Source organism: Haliotis rubra, unplaced genomic scaffold (genome assembly GCF_003918875.1).
Source record: "Haliotis rubra isolate DU_JTF1 unplaced genomic scaffold, ASM391887v1 Scf78, whole genome shotgun sequence".
Classification (NCBI taxonomy): Eukaryota; Metazoa; Mollusca; class Gastropoda; order Lepetellida; family Haliotidae; genus Haliotis; species Haliotis rubra.
Genome location: NW_025767501.1, coordinates 2,236,220 through 2,253,108, shown reverse-complemented (window position 1 = coordinate 2,253,108; position 16,889 = coordinate 2,236,220). Strand labels below are relative to the sequence as shown.

At 40.4% G+C, this 16,889-nt stretch overlaps 1 protein-coding gene across 1 annotated transcript in view; it reads left to right on the top strand.

Moving 5' to 3' along the window:
* Positions 1-16,889, top strand: part of LOC124260851 (ral GTPase-activating protein subunit beta-like) — a 97,432-nt gene that overhangs the window by 58,814 nt on the left and 21,729 nt on the right. Inside the window, 12 exon segments of the mRNA XM_046695167.1 lie at positions 416-517; positions 826-918; positions 1,050-1,417; positions 2,400-2,471; positions 5,316-5,426; positions 6,036-6,213; positions 6,717-6,808; positions 7,792-7,916; positions 8,493-8,672; positions 9,523-9,595; positions 14,437-14,610; positions 14,907-15,045. Of these exon segments, the coding sequence (XP_046551123.1) occupies positions 416-517; positions 826-918; positions 1,050-1,417; positions 2,400-2,471; positions 5,316-5,426; positions 6,036-6,213; positions 6,717-6,808; positions 7,792-7,916; positions 8,493-8,672; positions 9,523-9,595; positions 14,437-14,610; positions 14,907-15,045 (1,707 nt within the window).

The following is a 16,889-nucleotide window of genomic DNA, read 5'->3' as shown; positions in this document are numbered from 1 at the left end:
AAATATATACTGAGGGAAACAAGTAAGGGAACACATGAGAGCACAATTGTTCCTTTATTCTTTTCCAGGTTTCTTCACAAGCCTTGTATTGCACTGTAGGTGAAAACTTGAGAATAAACAAAGGAACACTGCTTTGAACTGGTGTTCCCTTATTTGTTTCCCTCAGTATATGTTTGTGAGAATAAATTCTGTGAAAAAGCCAGTGATTTTTGAAGGTAAATCTAACAAGTAAGTACATTTGTCGGCATAATACTACCCAACATATTGGTGACTTAACTACCACTCCTTGGCAGATCCTTGTGTGACTTGCAATTTCATTTTTTAATCAAATTAGGAATGTAATAAAAACAATAATGCGCTTCGTGCCACATTATATGTTTTGATTTGCCATAAATGATTTCTGTGTTGGTTGCAGGTGGGCTGATGCTGGTAGTGCAGGACCTGGCGACATGCGAGGAGGCAGAGCAGCTCACCCTGCAGCCACAGCAAGATGTCTCTGATGGAGACATACAGGCTGGTAAGCTTTTTTCCACATCCATTCCATTTGGAGTCTCTTCTGAAACACTATGAAAATGTAGACATGATGAAAAATATCTTTAAAGAACAACTGATCATTTCATTCTTCCCTGTATTCCAATGCAGTATTTGTGTCATGATGTGATTTCCCCTCAACCTGCTTTGTTCTTAATTTTCCGTCTCTTCATCATCTTCTTTCTTTGTTTTGCTGTTTCTAAATAGTTGAGTCTTCTTTTTCTGTGATCAGTATGGATTTGAGAAGGTAAAGATGTTTATGGTGATCAATGCATTGCCTGTGTGTGTGTGCAGACATGAGCCAGACCAGCACCAGTACATCTTCGGGGGAGTCCAGTTATCACGATGCCTCCTACCACAGACTCCACTCTCAGCCCAGGGATCTAGGTCAGTATCAAACATCTGCTCATTTTGGGAAGAGTAGTAATACAGTAGGACACAACTGAAAACTTCTTCAAACAAACGTTACAACTGACCTTTCCCATCAACATCTTGAACTCAGCAACACATTGTTTCAGACACAGCATATGGACTTTTCGGCCATGCAACCTCTCTCGTCTGCACTCGACTCATGGCCTCCTGGAAGTCGGAACTCAACACAGCGCTAGCAGCAATGGAGCTGCTTGCAGGGTTGGCCAAGGTCAGCATCAAGCCCCCAAATGCTATGATGTGCAAGAGAACAGTCAAGTGGATCTGCGATTTCATTGTCTTCCAGTGTAGCAGACCAGCTCCATCTCACTCAAGAGATCTTCATTCGATGATAGTTGCTGCATTTAAATGTCTACAGCTGTGGCTTGTGGAACACAGTAGCCTGCTGTATGACAAGGAATGTCTGCACAATGTCCTGGAAGTTGTGGAACTGGGAATATCTGGCTCCAAGTCCCAGGTGAGTTAACAAAACATGCTTTAACTTCTGCATTCAGTTACTATCAGCATTAACTGCGATTAAACTACTTATTGACATGGTCTTTTATGTTATACATAAGAAGCACTGCACTTATTCTGCATGAAGGCGTCTTGGATTTATTTATAGTATATTTCTTGTTTCATCCATGAGAATTCATTTTTGTGTTCTTATTTTTTCACATTGTTTACTTTTCATGGTCCAGTGTTTGAAAGCAGCTATACAGCTATGACTATCATAAACCTGTGGTAGAGTGCAGGACTGATGACATTCTTAGTGATAAGGCTGCTTTGTGGACCAGGGCCTTGCTTAAAACAAATGTCTCCTGGACAAACGGGCCTTAAAGGGCAAGTAAACTGAAAACAATATTGCAAGTATTGTGAATGTGTAAATCTATGGTGTCTGAGAGAAAATATTATGGAGTAAGATAACAATATGTAGAATGTACTAAAATGTCCCAGGCGAAAATCACAACCTATTTGGTGTGGCTTAAAGCCTAATCAAAACAGATTAGCTGACAGAAAAAGCCACACTGGGAATAAAAGACAGCTGGTAGATGGTGACAGCCTGATTGTTGTTATTTTGCAGCACGTCAGAGACTATGAATGGATTTATTTATTTTTCATTTTGAGGGATGATTTGCCTGTCATTTTATATAATTGGTTTTACACTATTTTCCTTTTTCCAGTATAATTCTGGTCAAGTATTTGTGATTAAGCCAATAAGTGTACCCTGTATTAAAATCTGCAAACGTTGCAATGTGGAGTTTCCTTGCCCTTCAAGTCTTTCTTAAGATATGTAAATATAGTAACCATATGATAGCTTTGACAGCCGTTTGGCTTAGTTGGACTATTGTGCTTCAGTGGTCTTGTTTCATGTATAACCACACTCTTGTCAAATCTTATTCATGCACAATTTATTTGAGTTTTGTTTTAGTTTGGTGTTTTCAATGGTTCACTTTCAGAGCAAGTCAGCAGATTCTCTATATCTTAAGGTTAAGGTTGAGAAGGATACTAAGTCTCTGCCTGCAACTAAGGTAGAACGTGGACATTGTGTAGTCCTCTACATCTAGACTAGTCATATTGTGGTGCTCGGGATGCTTTGTCAGTAGCATGTGATGATGAGAGATGAAACCTGTGTTGTTAGTCAGAAAATGTACCCCACATCCTTGTAACCAGTGTTATTAGATTTTAAACATCCCTGGTCTTTACTTCATCAGTAAAACACATATGAATGCAAATATTACTGTGAAATTGGAGTAAGATATGTTTCACACTAGAATTTAGGATGGCTGCCCACTTGATCTATTCTGCTTGTATTCCTTGCCTCAGGGAATTTTACTTACCGTAGTTCACAAATATTCGGTCACATCTGGCCCAGGGAGGATAATCAAACTTACAAAGACATATTTTTATTGATATTTCTTTTCTTTCCTGTACTGTATGGTCTTTTCGGTGAAATAAAACTGTAAATAATGTGCTTCTACAGCTACCGGGTGACTCCGAATGTTTGTAATATCTCTTCAGAAATGTGGTCAGGTCAGTGTCAGGAATAAACAGACAGACTGTAGCTCGTGACCAAGGGTTGTGTAAAACACTGGTTAGATGGATGCTATACCACCGGTTGTGCTTGGGAATGTGAAGTGAGTGGTTGCCTGCCTCCCTTACCGATCTGTGTTACCATATGGTTTGAGACCCACAACGTTTACTTGTTGCACTCAGCTACTGGTGACAGTGCAGGCTGATGTTTGTACACGTTGTTATACTCTGACTGTTCATCGACCACAACTGAATGTTGGATGTACATGTGGGTAGAGCAATGGATTCTCCGGAGTATTGCAAGGGGATTTGGTTATATGACATTTAATTGGGACTGATTTTTTGTACAAATATATTTTCAGATACCGACAAAAATATCACAAAAATTGAATATGTTTGAAATATACGTTGCAAACGACTAGCCTCTGTCCTTCATACTAATTCTTTTTAGTATATTTGGGTGGTAAGAAAACACTTAAGTTAATATTGGGAATTTAAAAAAGTGTAGTGTTCTAAGATTCTCTCCATATGAATCATTCATTTATATTTTTCCAGCCTGATTTTGGATTGGTGGTGATAATGTATTGCATGAAACCCTGAAAACCATGTCTTCCATATTTTCATCACATAGAGATGTTCAACAGAGCATCAAGGATCCTGAACTTATATAGTAACAGATGTCCTATTTCTATAACCTGCAACCAGTTTGATATTTGTACTGCTTGCAGCCAGAACACCTTTTGCAACCCAATACTCTCTTGTAAAATGCTGAATTGATGATCCATTCTGTATTCATACACTGTTAAGATATAATCAGATATCCCAGGTAACTCTGTGTGTGCTGTATACCCATTAACAATTTCTCATAGCATTGGAGCTGCCATTCGAACCCCCTGAACCCCACCTCTGGATCCGCCAATGCTAAGACACAGCACATTGCAGGGTTGTGTCCCTTTGCTGTCAGGAGCCGCTGTGTGTGGGTTTGATTCCGGATCCTTGACATGGAAATACCAGATTAACATATATATGACCTATTTTATTGTACAACTTATACATCTGTCACAAAGTAAATGAGAATTGTGTGTCCTGATGTACACGCTGGGTGTTCAGAGTCTTCCTGATCTCTGCCCATGATGTCTTGATGTGTCAGTGTCACATTGTCCAGCTGAGCTCCATCCTCGATAATCTCCAGGGTATACGCTACGATAATCCTGGATGCATCTATGGCTCGGCCCGATAATTATATTACCTCCCTTTGCTGGCTCCGCATTCTAACAGTAGCCAATCAGCTAAGCCGCCGTTACAATCGAGTGTGCCAGTGTGAACAAAGATAGCGGTCGCAGCCAGTGAAGGTTTGTTCGCAGTGCGACTCAGATTTTGGGGGAAATCATGCAGACAAATTGACAGGTCTGAAACTTTAAAAAACATATGCAAGAACTCCTTCTACCTCTTTCAGAGAACCTCTGCATCAATTGTGTTGCCAAGTTTAATCAGTTAGATAGTTTAAGAAGCAAAAGCGAGTTGTGATTGGTACGCTCAACTTCCGAAGCGTAGACACCTGATTAGATAAAAAGCCAGCCAAGGGAGGTAATAAAATCATCAGGCCTAGCCGTAGATGCATCCAGGGTATAGTGGAGATTTATCGTAACGTATACCCTGGAGATTATCGAGGATGGGTGAGCTGATAAGCAATAACTTTACTCACTAGACTCCCCTTCATCAGTCAGTGGAAGTGACTGATAATTATTTGCCCAATACCCACACCTTGGTGCAAGAGTATCCTCATCAGAGTGTATTTACCCCAATTTTGAAATTGTAGGTTTATGTCCTAACATAGAGCTAGATGTTACCAATAGACACTAGAAACAGTTTAGTGTGGTAGGTTTTAGAAGTTAGCATAGATTTGATTAGGCCACATATTATTTTTACGATGAATTTGCTAGACTATTAGGTGACATTCCAGGCTATTTCATGCAGCTTAATCATGTCAAAACATGATTAGCCTAATAACATGAGTTCCAGGTGATGTTTGGTGTTTATTGTTTGAGTGTTTGTTACGTCATGTTTGTTTTGTTATCACCTGTAGTGATCATATCGGTGTGGATAAACAAATTACCATTTATGTACAGCACATTTTTTATTTATCATTAAGTTTGAAAAAGATGCATCTTAATTGATTTAAGTCTTCATACTTGAAGCATTTTCTGTGATTTTAGATTTCTCACTTTAGTTTACTTAAGAATGTTTGCATGCTGAAATGATAGAAATCGTAGGATGTAGGATGGAAGAAATGAAAGGATGTCTGTTAAAGGAAATGTAGAGTGTCTGGTTGTTCACTTTAGAACCGAGCCAGTGACCCACCCAAATTCAAGGGAGATAAGCAGTTGATGCCTGCATCCATGAGGGTGAAGGATGCAGCAGAGGCAGTGCTCACCTGCATCATCGACCAGGTGGTGAGTAGACGGCTGCTTGCTACAATCATTTCAGCGATCTGGCTAATAATTACACAACTCTGCTTGTTAAATCATATCATGTTGCTCAGTCACATGTTCAAGAAGCTTTATCCAGAATGTTTCTGAAATATAGGTTATGAAACAGGCATTGTGTTAGTGGTAAAACAGCTTTATTGAAAATTGCCCTGTGATATTTGGGGAAAGGACATTCATTAACCATGGGTTAGAAATAACAGAGTTCATGAAAATCACATGTGCAAATATTGACAGCGTCCACATGGCTTTGTTTGCATTTTATGAGGTCGGAATGATGTCACACTAGAAATAACATAATAGCTGAAGATTGCTGGTTTCATTTCCCGTTCTTCATGATCTCAGCTCATTTCAAGATGACTGAAAAATAATGGATAATGAAGAAATCATTACACTTGCATGTGAGTCATTCTGATTTTACACGCCATTTTTCTCATTTTACAGGGGAAATGCTTGAATTCTGACATTTGTTTTGTAAACTCAGTATGACATGCATGTGTAATAATCTCTGTGTATCTACGGTATGTGTGACATTATACCAGCTGTTGTACCTCACACACTGTCCTGCCTGTCTAGGGGGCTTTCCCTCCACCTTGTGGTCCCGAGTCCCTCTTCTCGCTGCTGGATGAGAGATCCCTGCTCAAGTACGCCAAGGGGAGTGCTCTTCCTGAACATGGCTCCCCTTTCAGATACTTTGCCATTGACAACTCCATCATTATTGGTCTGCTTGAGCAGCCTCTTGGTAATGTCGAAGGTAAAAGAGATTATCTATCAAAAGAGAAGATAACCCATTAATATTTCCATCATGGTCAGTCTGCAGCCTCAGGGCAGTATAAAAGTTCATATAGATTTTCTTAATCTGAGCATATTAAAGGGGACCTAACCCATCAACATTTTGATCATCATCAGTTTTCTTTCCCGGCTGCTAAGTACTGTAGAAGGTACAGAAAGGTGATTATCTGAACTGGATTCCATTAAAGGGGAGATAACTCTGCAAAATTTCCATCATCATCAGTCTTCGTTGGGTTTTGTATCTGAAAGGTTATTGGTGTTGTTACACTACAAACTAATTACAACTAATTGGGTCTTTTGTAATTAAATTTGTTCATACATTGTACTTGTTAGATATGAAAAATTATTTATGCAGATATTCTTAGAACTGATATTGGATGGTAAAAGTTTGGCATGAGCATGTTCTTGGGGTATTACCTCTGTAGGAGACAGGTGTTGAAAATAATGGGTTTGATATTTTCTCAGATCCCCTTCCTATGGTGACATCTTTAATCAGAGGACCGTTTGGTCGCCATGCATGGACGATGCAGCTGCGACATTCACCCAGGGCACAGAAGGTGATGACTGACTTGTGGCTAGATAAGATGTACATCTCCATTAGGCAGCATTCAACTCTGTGATCAGTAATACTTCAGACATTCTGTGCCAGGTCCGGTGTTTCCAGTCTGCTGTCCTTGTGTCCTTGGTTCGATTCCCCACATGGGTTCTTGTGTACTGTGAAGCCCATTTGTGTTGTCCCCCCACTATGATTTTGCTGGAATATTGCTAAAAGAGGCATAAAACCATACTCACTCACTCACTCTCAAGGTCACAAGATAAGACAAATGTGTTAGTTGACAAGACAGGTCAAACATTGTCTCTTACCAATGACATGTTTTCATAATAATCTTGGACCGCCTCTGTGGTGTAGTGGTTAGAGCGTCCGCCCGGAGAGCAGAAGGTCGCGGGTTCGATCCCCGACAGCGTCATACCAAAAGACTTTAAATATGGTACTTGTTGGTCCCTGCCTGGCGCTCGGCATGAATGGGTACATCAAGGACTGGTCGGCTCGGAGTCAGTATAATGTGTCTGAGTGGGGTATTCATGCTTCACTGCGGCATGGTATCTCAGTGGGCTAGCACGATAAAACCAGCTTCAGTCTGGGCTAGTACAAGCAGCCGCACATACACATACACACGCATGCACGTGTCATATGAGCGAAATATTCTCAAGCACGACGTAAAACCCAATTTCACCTCACCTCACCTCATAATAATCTTTAAGAGGTATTGGTCCATATTTGGGTTATTTCATCTCCTTGTCCTTGGTATATGTGTAGTTCATGTTTTAACATGGAGATTGTTCATCTGGCACATCATCGCCCATTACGAAACTATACCTTCTGCCGTTAGGGGTTTCAATTCTCCAAACACTGATTATTGGTAAGGTTGTAAACTGTTTCCTGTGTAGATTTCATCACTTCATGGTTCTGTCTCCTGTTAACCTTGGTCCTGGAATTATTGCTGTGTACAAAGCAACTGACACTTCACATGTTCTCCAGATTTCTTCCCAAGCCCACCTGGCTGATCCCGGCCGGCCTATCCCCGATGGTGATGTTGGCATCCACCACAATGTTCAGCACCGCTACTTCCCTGAGAGCGTGGATAGAATACCGCTCACTCAGGCGTAAGTCATCATCATAGGATTATAGCCATTGTTATCTATTATAGGACACAAAATCTAAGCTCATACACAAAAGATGATCTTGCATTTCATTATCCCTGGCATTAACACATTTTGAAGTGGATATAGAAATTGGCACATTCATCAGTCATGTTTAATTTAGTCCCTGAACTGTTCAGTATTTCTTCATCAAATTTTGTATCTCGTCAAGCAGGTACTGAACTGTACCTTTTCAAGTCATTTTTGCATTTAGTATGTTTTCATGGCAACAAGATGGACTTGGGTTAAATGGGGGCAGTGTTCATAAAAATAACAAACCATTCAATGTTTCTTCAATTCATTCAACCCACATTTTTCATCTAAGGGGAAGTGCCTACAAAATAAAATGCAGTTTCAGACATTTTTCAGTAAATTTTGTATACACATCAGTCATGCATTGAATTGGGCCTTTTGACACTGAGGAATATTATATATATAGAAATAATTCATGATTTTATACACATATACACAAGCTTAACTGCACGTTCAATCCATCATCCACTCCTGTAAACTTGAATTATTCCTTTATGTTGGCTCCAGGGATAAGAGTATACCCCCCATGGAATCTCTGGTAACCGATAGCAACAAGGAGGAACTAGATCACCTGAAGGCGCTCATTGAACAGCAGATTGTTTTTGAGGCAGATGTCAGCAACCGGGCCAAAAAAGCAAGGGAGAAAACTCTGTTCCCAGATCCACAGACAGAATGCAAACCCCCAAGGTTGTATTTTGTATTTATATTAGCCATCCCTGTCAGTGGAACTAACATTACCACAGTGTGGATGTTATTCATGAGGCTGTGTATGAGGCTTCAGTGCTATGATTAATGATCATGTTAGCATACACAAGTTTGAGGGTGACTGTGTGTGTAGAGCACATTTATCAAGTCAAGATCATGATGTTATTGCTATAGTACCAACAAAAATATGGAAACTAATGTAGCTATCATTGAGGTGTTCCGGTACATTCAAAGTAGTGAGGTATAGCATCACAATAACATTTCTCATCATACATAGAACAAAAATAGGAACACCTATAGGTGAATGATTGACCATGAACGGAATGAGGGAAGTATCACACATGACTGGCAAACTAAGCTGGTTTATGTAAATGGACCTTTGACAGTCCTTGGATATGTTGACAAAGTTTTGTGACCAATCATTCCATTCAAGAGACATTCAGACAGCATACTGACATTGGACTGGACAAGTATGTCCCATGATATGTCCCCAATAGAGCATCTGTTGGATGTTCTCTGTACACAAGTGACCCAGCACCCAGGTAGGGTAACTCTTCAGGCAGAATGGTGGCTAATCATATGCAAGTTAATCCACAGTATGCCATCAAGGTGCCGTGATTGTATCGCTCAACATGGTGGACACACCATATGCTGATCTACTCACCAGAAAATAATTTTAGAGATATTTATCGTCGTTACACTCTCTCTATCATTTCATCAGTTCCCATATATTATCAGTTGTATAGTTTCCTGTTTGAAACAGCTTGGTAACACAGAGTTGACGTGGGAAGAGACATGTTACATGCAATGAGTCTGTGTTTACGGTCTCCAGGGTCACCCATGAGTACCAGACAGCACGCCTCTTCCTTTCCCACTACGGCTTCCTGTCCCTAGAGGCTCTCAAGGTAGGCGTGGACATTGGCACACTCTAACATTTGAAGAGTCACATGTCACATTTACAGGGTCACATTCATAGTTTTATACGGTCACATTCATAGTGTCAAAAAGTCCCATTTATAGAGTCAAATGGTCACATTCAGTCTGACATGGTCACATTTATGGTATCAAATGGCCACTTTCAAAGTGTCACATGGTCACTTTCATTGTGTCATGTGATCACATTCAGTGTTGCATATCACATTCAGTGTCACATGGTCACTTTGATGATGTCACATGGTCACTTTGATAGTGATGCATGGTCACTTTGATAGTGATGCATGGTCACTTTGATAGTTATACATGGTCACTTTGATAATGATACATGGTCACATGGTCACTTTGATAGTGATACATGGTCACTTTGATAGTGATACATGGTCACTTTGATAGTGATACATGGTCACTTTGATAGTGATACATGGTCACTTTGATAGTGATACATGGTCACTTTGATAGTGATACATGGTCACTTTGATAGTGATACATGGTCACTTTGATAGTGATACATGGTCACTTTGATAGTGATACATGGTCACTTTGATAGTGATACATGGTCACTTTGATAGTGATACATGGTCACTTTGATAGTGATACATGGTCACTTTGATAGTGATACATGGTCACTTTGATAGTGATACATGATCACTTTGATATGATCACTTTGATGGTGATACATGGTCACTTTGATAGTGATACATGGTCACTTTGATAGTGATACATGGTCACTTTGATAGTGATACATGGTCACTTTGATAGTGATACATGGTCACTTTGATACATGGTCACTTTGATAATTGATACATGGTCACTTTGATAGTGATACATGGTCACTTTGATAGTGATACATGGTCACTTTGATAATGATACATGGTCACATTGATAGTGATACATGGTCACTTTGATAGTGATACATGGTCACTTTGATAGTGATACATGGTCACTTAGTGATACATGATGATACATGATCACATTGATAGTGATACATGGTCACTTTGATAGTGATACATGGTCACTTTGATAGTGATACATGGTCACTTTGATAGTGATACATGGTCACTTTGATAGTGATACATGGTCACTTTGATAGTGATACATGGTCACTTTGATAGTGATACATGGTCACTTTGATAGTGATACATGATCACTTTGATAGTGATACATGGTCACTTTGATAGTGATACATGGTCACTTTGATAGTGATACATGGTCACTTTGATAGTGATACATGGTCACTTTGATAGTGATACATGGTCACTTTGATAGTGATACATGGTCACTTTGATAGTGATGCATGGTCACTTTGATAGTGATACATGGTCACTTTGATAGTGATACATGGTCACTTTGATAGTGATACATGGTCACTTTGATAGTGATACATGGTCACTTTGATAGTGATACATGGTCACTTTGATAGTGATACATGGTCACTTTGATAGTGATACATGGTCACTTTGATAGTGATACATGGTCACTTTGATAGTGATACATGGTCACTTTGATAGTGATACATGGTCACTTTGATAGTGATAGTGATGATACATGGTCACTTTGATAGTGATACATAGTGATACATGGTCACTTTGATAGTGATACATGGTCACTTTGATAGTGATACATGGTCACTTTGATGGTGATACATGGTCACTTTGATAGTGATGCATGGTCACTTTGATAGTGATACATGGTCACTTTGATATGATGCATGGTCACTTTGATAGTGATACATGGTCACTTTGATAGTGATACATGGTCACTTTGATGGTGATACATGGTCACTTTGATAGTGATACATGGTCACTTTGATAGTGATACATGGTCACTTTGATAGTGATACATGGTCACTTTGATAGTGATACATGGTCACTTTGATAGTGATACATGGTCACTTTGATAGTGATACATGGTCACTTTGATAGTGATACATGGTCACTTTGATAGTGATACATGGTCACTTTGATAGTGATACATGGTCACTTTGATAGTGATACATGGTCACTTTGATAGTGATACATGGTCACTTTGATAGTGATACATGGTCACTTTGATAGTGATACATGGTCACTTTGATAGTGATACATGGTCACTTTGATAGTGATACATGGTCACATTGATAGTGATACATGGTCACTTTGATAGTGATACATGGTCACTTTGATAGTGATACATGGTCACTTTGATAGTGATACATGGTCACTTTGATAGTGATACATGGTCACTTTGATAGTGATACATGGTCACTTTGATAGTGATACATGGTCACTTTGATAGTGATACATGGTCACTTTGATAGTGATACATGGTCACTTTGATAGTGATACATGGTCACTTTGATAGTGATACATGGTCACTTTGATAGTGATACATGGTCACTTTGATAGTGATACATGGTCACTTTGATAGTGATACATGGTCACTTTGATAGTGATACATGGTCACTTTGATAGTGATACATGGTCACTTTGATAGTGATACATGGTCACTTTGATAGTGATACATGGTCACTTTGATAGTGATACATGGTCACTTTGATAGTGATACATGGTCACTTTGATAGTGATACATGGTCACTTTGATAGTGATACATGGTCACTTTGATAGTGATACATGGTCACTTTGATAGTGATACATGGTCACTTTGATAGTGATACATGGTCACTTTGATAGTGATACATGGTCACTTACATGGTCATGATAGTGATACATGGTCACTTTGATAGTGATACATGGTCACTTTGATAGTGATACATGGTCACTTTTGATAGTGATGCATGGTCACTTTGATGGTGATACATGGTCACTTTGATAGTGATACATGGTCACTTTGATAGTGATACATGATCACATTGATAGTGATACATGGTCACTTTGATAGTGATACATGATCACTTTGATAGTGATACATGGTCACTTTGATAGTGATACATGGTCACTTTGATAGTGATACATGGTCACTTTGATAGTGATACATGGTCACTTTGATAGTGATACATGGTCACTTTGATAGTGATACATGGTCACTTTGATAGTGATACATGGTCACTTTGATAGTGATACATGGTCACTTTGATAGTGATACATGGTCACTTTGATAGTGATACATGGTCACTTTGATAGTGATACATGGTCACTTTGATAGTGATACATGGTCACTTTGATAGTGATACATGATCACTTTGATAGTGATACATGGTCACTTTGATAGTGATACATGGTCACTTTGATAGTGATACATGGTCACATTGATAGTGATACATGGTCACTTTGATAGTGATACATGGTCACTTTGATAGTGATACATGGTCACTTTGATAGTGATACATGATACATGGTCACTTTGATAGTGATACATGGTCACTTTGATAGTGATACATGGTCACTTTGATAGTGATACATGGTCACTTTGATAGTGATGCATGGTCACTTTGATGATACATGGTCACTTTGATAGTGATACATGGTCACTTTGATAGTGATACATGGTCACTTTGATGGTCACATGGTCACTTTGATAGTGATACATGGTCACTTTGATAGTGATACATGGTCACTTTGATAGTGATACATGGTCACTTTGATAGTGATACATGGTCACTTTGATAGTGATACATGGTCACTTTGATAGTGATACATGGTCACTTTGATAGTGATACATGGTCACTTTGATAGTGATGATACATGGTCACTTTGATAGTGATACATGGTCACTTTGATAGTGATACATGGTCACTTTGATAGTGATACATGGTCACTTTGATAGTGATACATGGTCACTTTGATAGTGATACATGGTCACTTTGATAGTGATACATGGTCACTTTGATAGTGATCACATGGTCACTTTGATAGTGATACATGGTCACTTTGATAGTGATACATGGTCACTTTGATAGTGATACATGGTCACTTTGATAGTGATACATGGTCACTTTGATAGTGATACATGGTCACTTTGATAGTGATACATGGTCACTTTGATAGTGATACATGGTCACTTTGATAGTGATACATGGTCACTTTGATAGTGATACATGGTCACTTTGATAGTGATACCTGTCACTTTGATAGTGATACATGGTCACATTGATAGTGATACATGGTCACTTTGATAGTGATACATGGTCACTTTGATAGTGATACATGGTCACATTCAGTGTTTGAAATAGCCACTGGCACGCTAGCCCGTGGCTAGTAAAAATCCAGTTGGGCCAGTAAATCTCCCAAGTCACTGGCCTGACTGGCTAGTGAATTTTCATGGGTTCATTTTGTAAATATATCATTCTCTCCGACTTGTTACGTCATAATACACTTTTAAATTTATGCAAGATTATGGCCTGATACAAAATGTTCATCATATTAGCAGCTTAATGGTGAAACCCATGTCATGCCACAATATCTTATTCTCATCTATTTTTGTAATCTTTTGCTTAGTTGCAACATTCAGATTTCGGGCTTGTGAATAATGTTGCGGCTAGTAACTTTCAGGCATAGCTAGCCCGCATTGGCTAGCAAAATTTGGAAACTATTTCGCACACTGGTTACATTAAAATTCTCAGTCACAGTCATATATTGTCATATTTAATGATGTGATGACATTGATATTGCTGTATTGTTACATGAATGGTGTAATGTTGTGGACATGGCCTGGCTGATTGTATGTTGACACGTTTGAGGTGTTTGATGTAATCTGTAGGAAAACAGGCAGTCATTTACACACACTCACGCCTTGAAACCTAGCCGTCCAGTATGATTGTGGACAACATGCATGAACAGGCTTTATTAGTGAGTTAACTGTGTATCTCTCCAGGAACCCTCCAACAGCAGTGTCCCACCAGCCCTGGTCATGCTGGACAACTCGTCTGGTGGTCTGTATGCTGACCTGGAGGCGCTGGACGGTGTGCCCAGCAGAGACAACGACACTGTGCACATTTTCTATGCCAAGCCAGGACAGAAGACACCACAAGAAATACTCAGCAATGTGGTGAGTTCCTCTGTTTCATGTATTACAGAATATGCAGTAGGTGGCATGTAGTGGCCCAGGTCCCCTATGACATGAATCCCAGAGTGTGTGTGGTCATGTGTGCACTGAACCCATGGTGGTAGGTCACACCAGTGAGGTGAATCACCTGCATCACTTTGCTCTCTCTCCCTCATGAAGGCTCACTATGTGTATATTCCTAATACAAGATATTCACCATCACAAAACACTCTATAGAAGCAGAAAGTTCGGCCTTTGATGTTATATGATGTGAGACTGATCTCAGCCTTCCCCTACAGACCACTCAGTCCCGTGTTCAGCCCCAGTTCCTGGAGTTCCTACACTCACTGGGATGGCCAGTGGATGTCCGGCGACATGCGGGCTGGACGGGACACATCTCAACCAGCTGGAGGATCATGGAGACGGAAGACTTTGATGGTGAGCCAGGCAAAACACTATGTGTCACATCCAGCTGTCTAACCATGACAGAACTGATATGTCCTTCACCATGTAAACACTTTCTAATCTTGTTAAATATCTCCCAAATATACACAGTCCTAAGCTTATAAAGCTTACATTTTTCCTTATCCTGACTCATGCTTATTTGCTTGTCTTCTTCTTCTTTGCGAACACAGTGGAACACTTGTATCTCCCAATTGAAGTTCCCTTCAATGTAAAATCACTAATTAGTACTCACCACGAGTTATCTTTCCCCTCGCAAGCGCGGGAACGAGGGCGCCACCTCCCACCATGTGCCTCACTCTTTCCTTCTTCGCCCAGTGAGCTGGACGTGAGAGCGCCTGTGTCTCCCTACACACTATATCCTTTATTTATATTTAGTTTGGTACCTCTTATATTCATCTATAGAGGTGTAACTAGTATCCTTATTCAACATGCATTGATAATTATTCGTGTTTCTGCTGCTTTATTCACGGTTCGCCGTGTTTGCTCAGCAGTTTGCGTTAATGAAAATCTGCACTGTATGTAAATTACGTTACTCTGCTACCGATCCGCATTTAATATGCCCTAGTTGCATAACTCCATGCTCTATTGTTTCACGCTGCAAATTATGTATTAATTTGTCTAATTCTGCCTTTGATAAATATTTATATTCCGTCTTGAGGCCGAGTGGCAGATAGATCTCGGAAACAATCTTCAGTCATGGCTAATAGATCAGAGTCAGATATACCCTGTCAACTGTTGGCGGACTGACCCTCTACCGTCTGGTGTTCCACCTGAGTTACCTTCGGGGATAAGCGTGGGGCCATGATCCGCTATATCAAGAAGACCTGCATCCCAGGACGTTCCATCATCACAGTCTAAGACTAGAAGAGCTTCCACGTCGTCTCAATGTACGCTCCGAACCCCCAGGTCTACAGCTTCGTCAAAAGGGAAATCCACGAAGGCTACTAAAAACTTTGCTTCTGACATTCTACCTGTTTCAGAATTGTGTTTATATGATGATGACATTCTGATTATCATTCCAGATGTACGTCATAAGAAGCGACCAGTATCGGCTACCGTCACTTCAGCACAGATCAACACGCAACCAGAGATGCCTACGCTGACGCCTGAGATTATAACTGAGGGTCCCGTCACTATCACAGAGAGGACACCCTCAACATCAGCGCAGACCGTCCCAGACGACCTGGTTAACCAAATCATGATGTTGATGGAAGACCGATACGGTTTACAGAGGCCTCAGAGCCGCGGGCCCCAGAGCCCAACCCATAATAAGTCATACAGGGCCCCAGAGCCCGCCTTGACTTCGCGTAGGTCCCTAGAGCCCACAAACGCGCCTCCACGAAGGGCAACCCAGCCTGTAGCGAAGCCTTCGCGAAGAATGTCCCAGGCCGCCTCCACGAAGGATCCAGAGCCTCACCAGTTGCGAAGGGCTTCGGGGAGGAGGAGTGCTTCACCGAGCTCACACCCTGTAGAACACAGAGGTCGTTCGCGAAGCAGGCTCCCATATAATGATTCGGACTCTGACTCGATACCTTCACGAAGGTTAAGTGGCTCCAAGTCATCTTCACCCACAAGATCTAGAAGGGATTCATCGAGAGCTTCACAAAGCCACCAGCGTTCGCCGAGGAAGTCTCCTCCAAGGTCTCCCTATACTAGCCACTCGTCAGTCCGTTCACCACAATCTTCTCGTCGATCTTCTTACAGATCTAGGACTCCACCTCACTCTATTATTTGTGATCCTACGTCAGAAGAGGAAGAAGGTATCGTATTCTCAGATGCAGAAATTAGATACTGGATGGTGAATGGATTAGAACTTG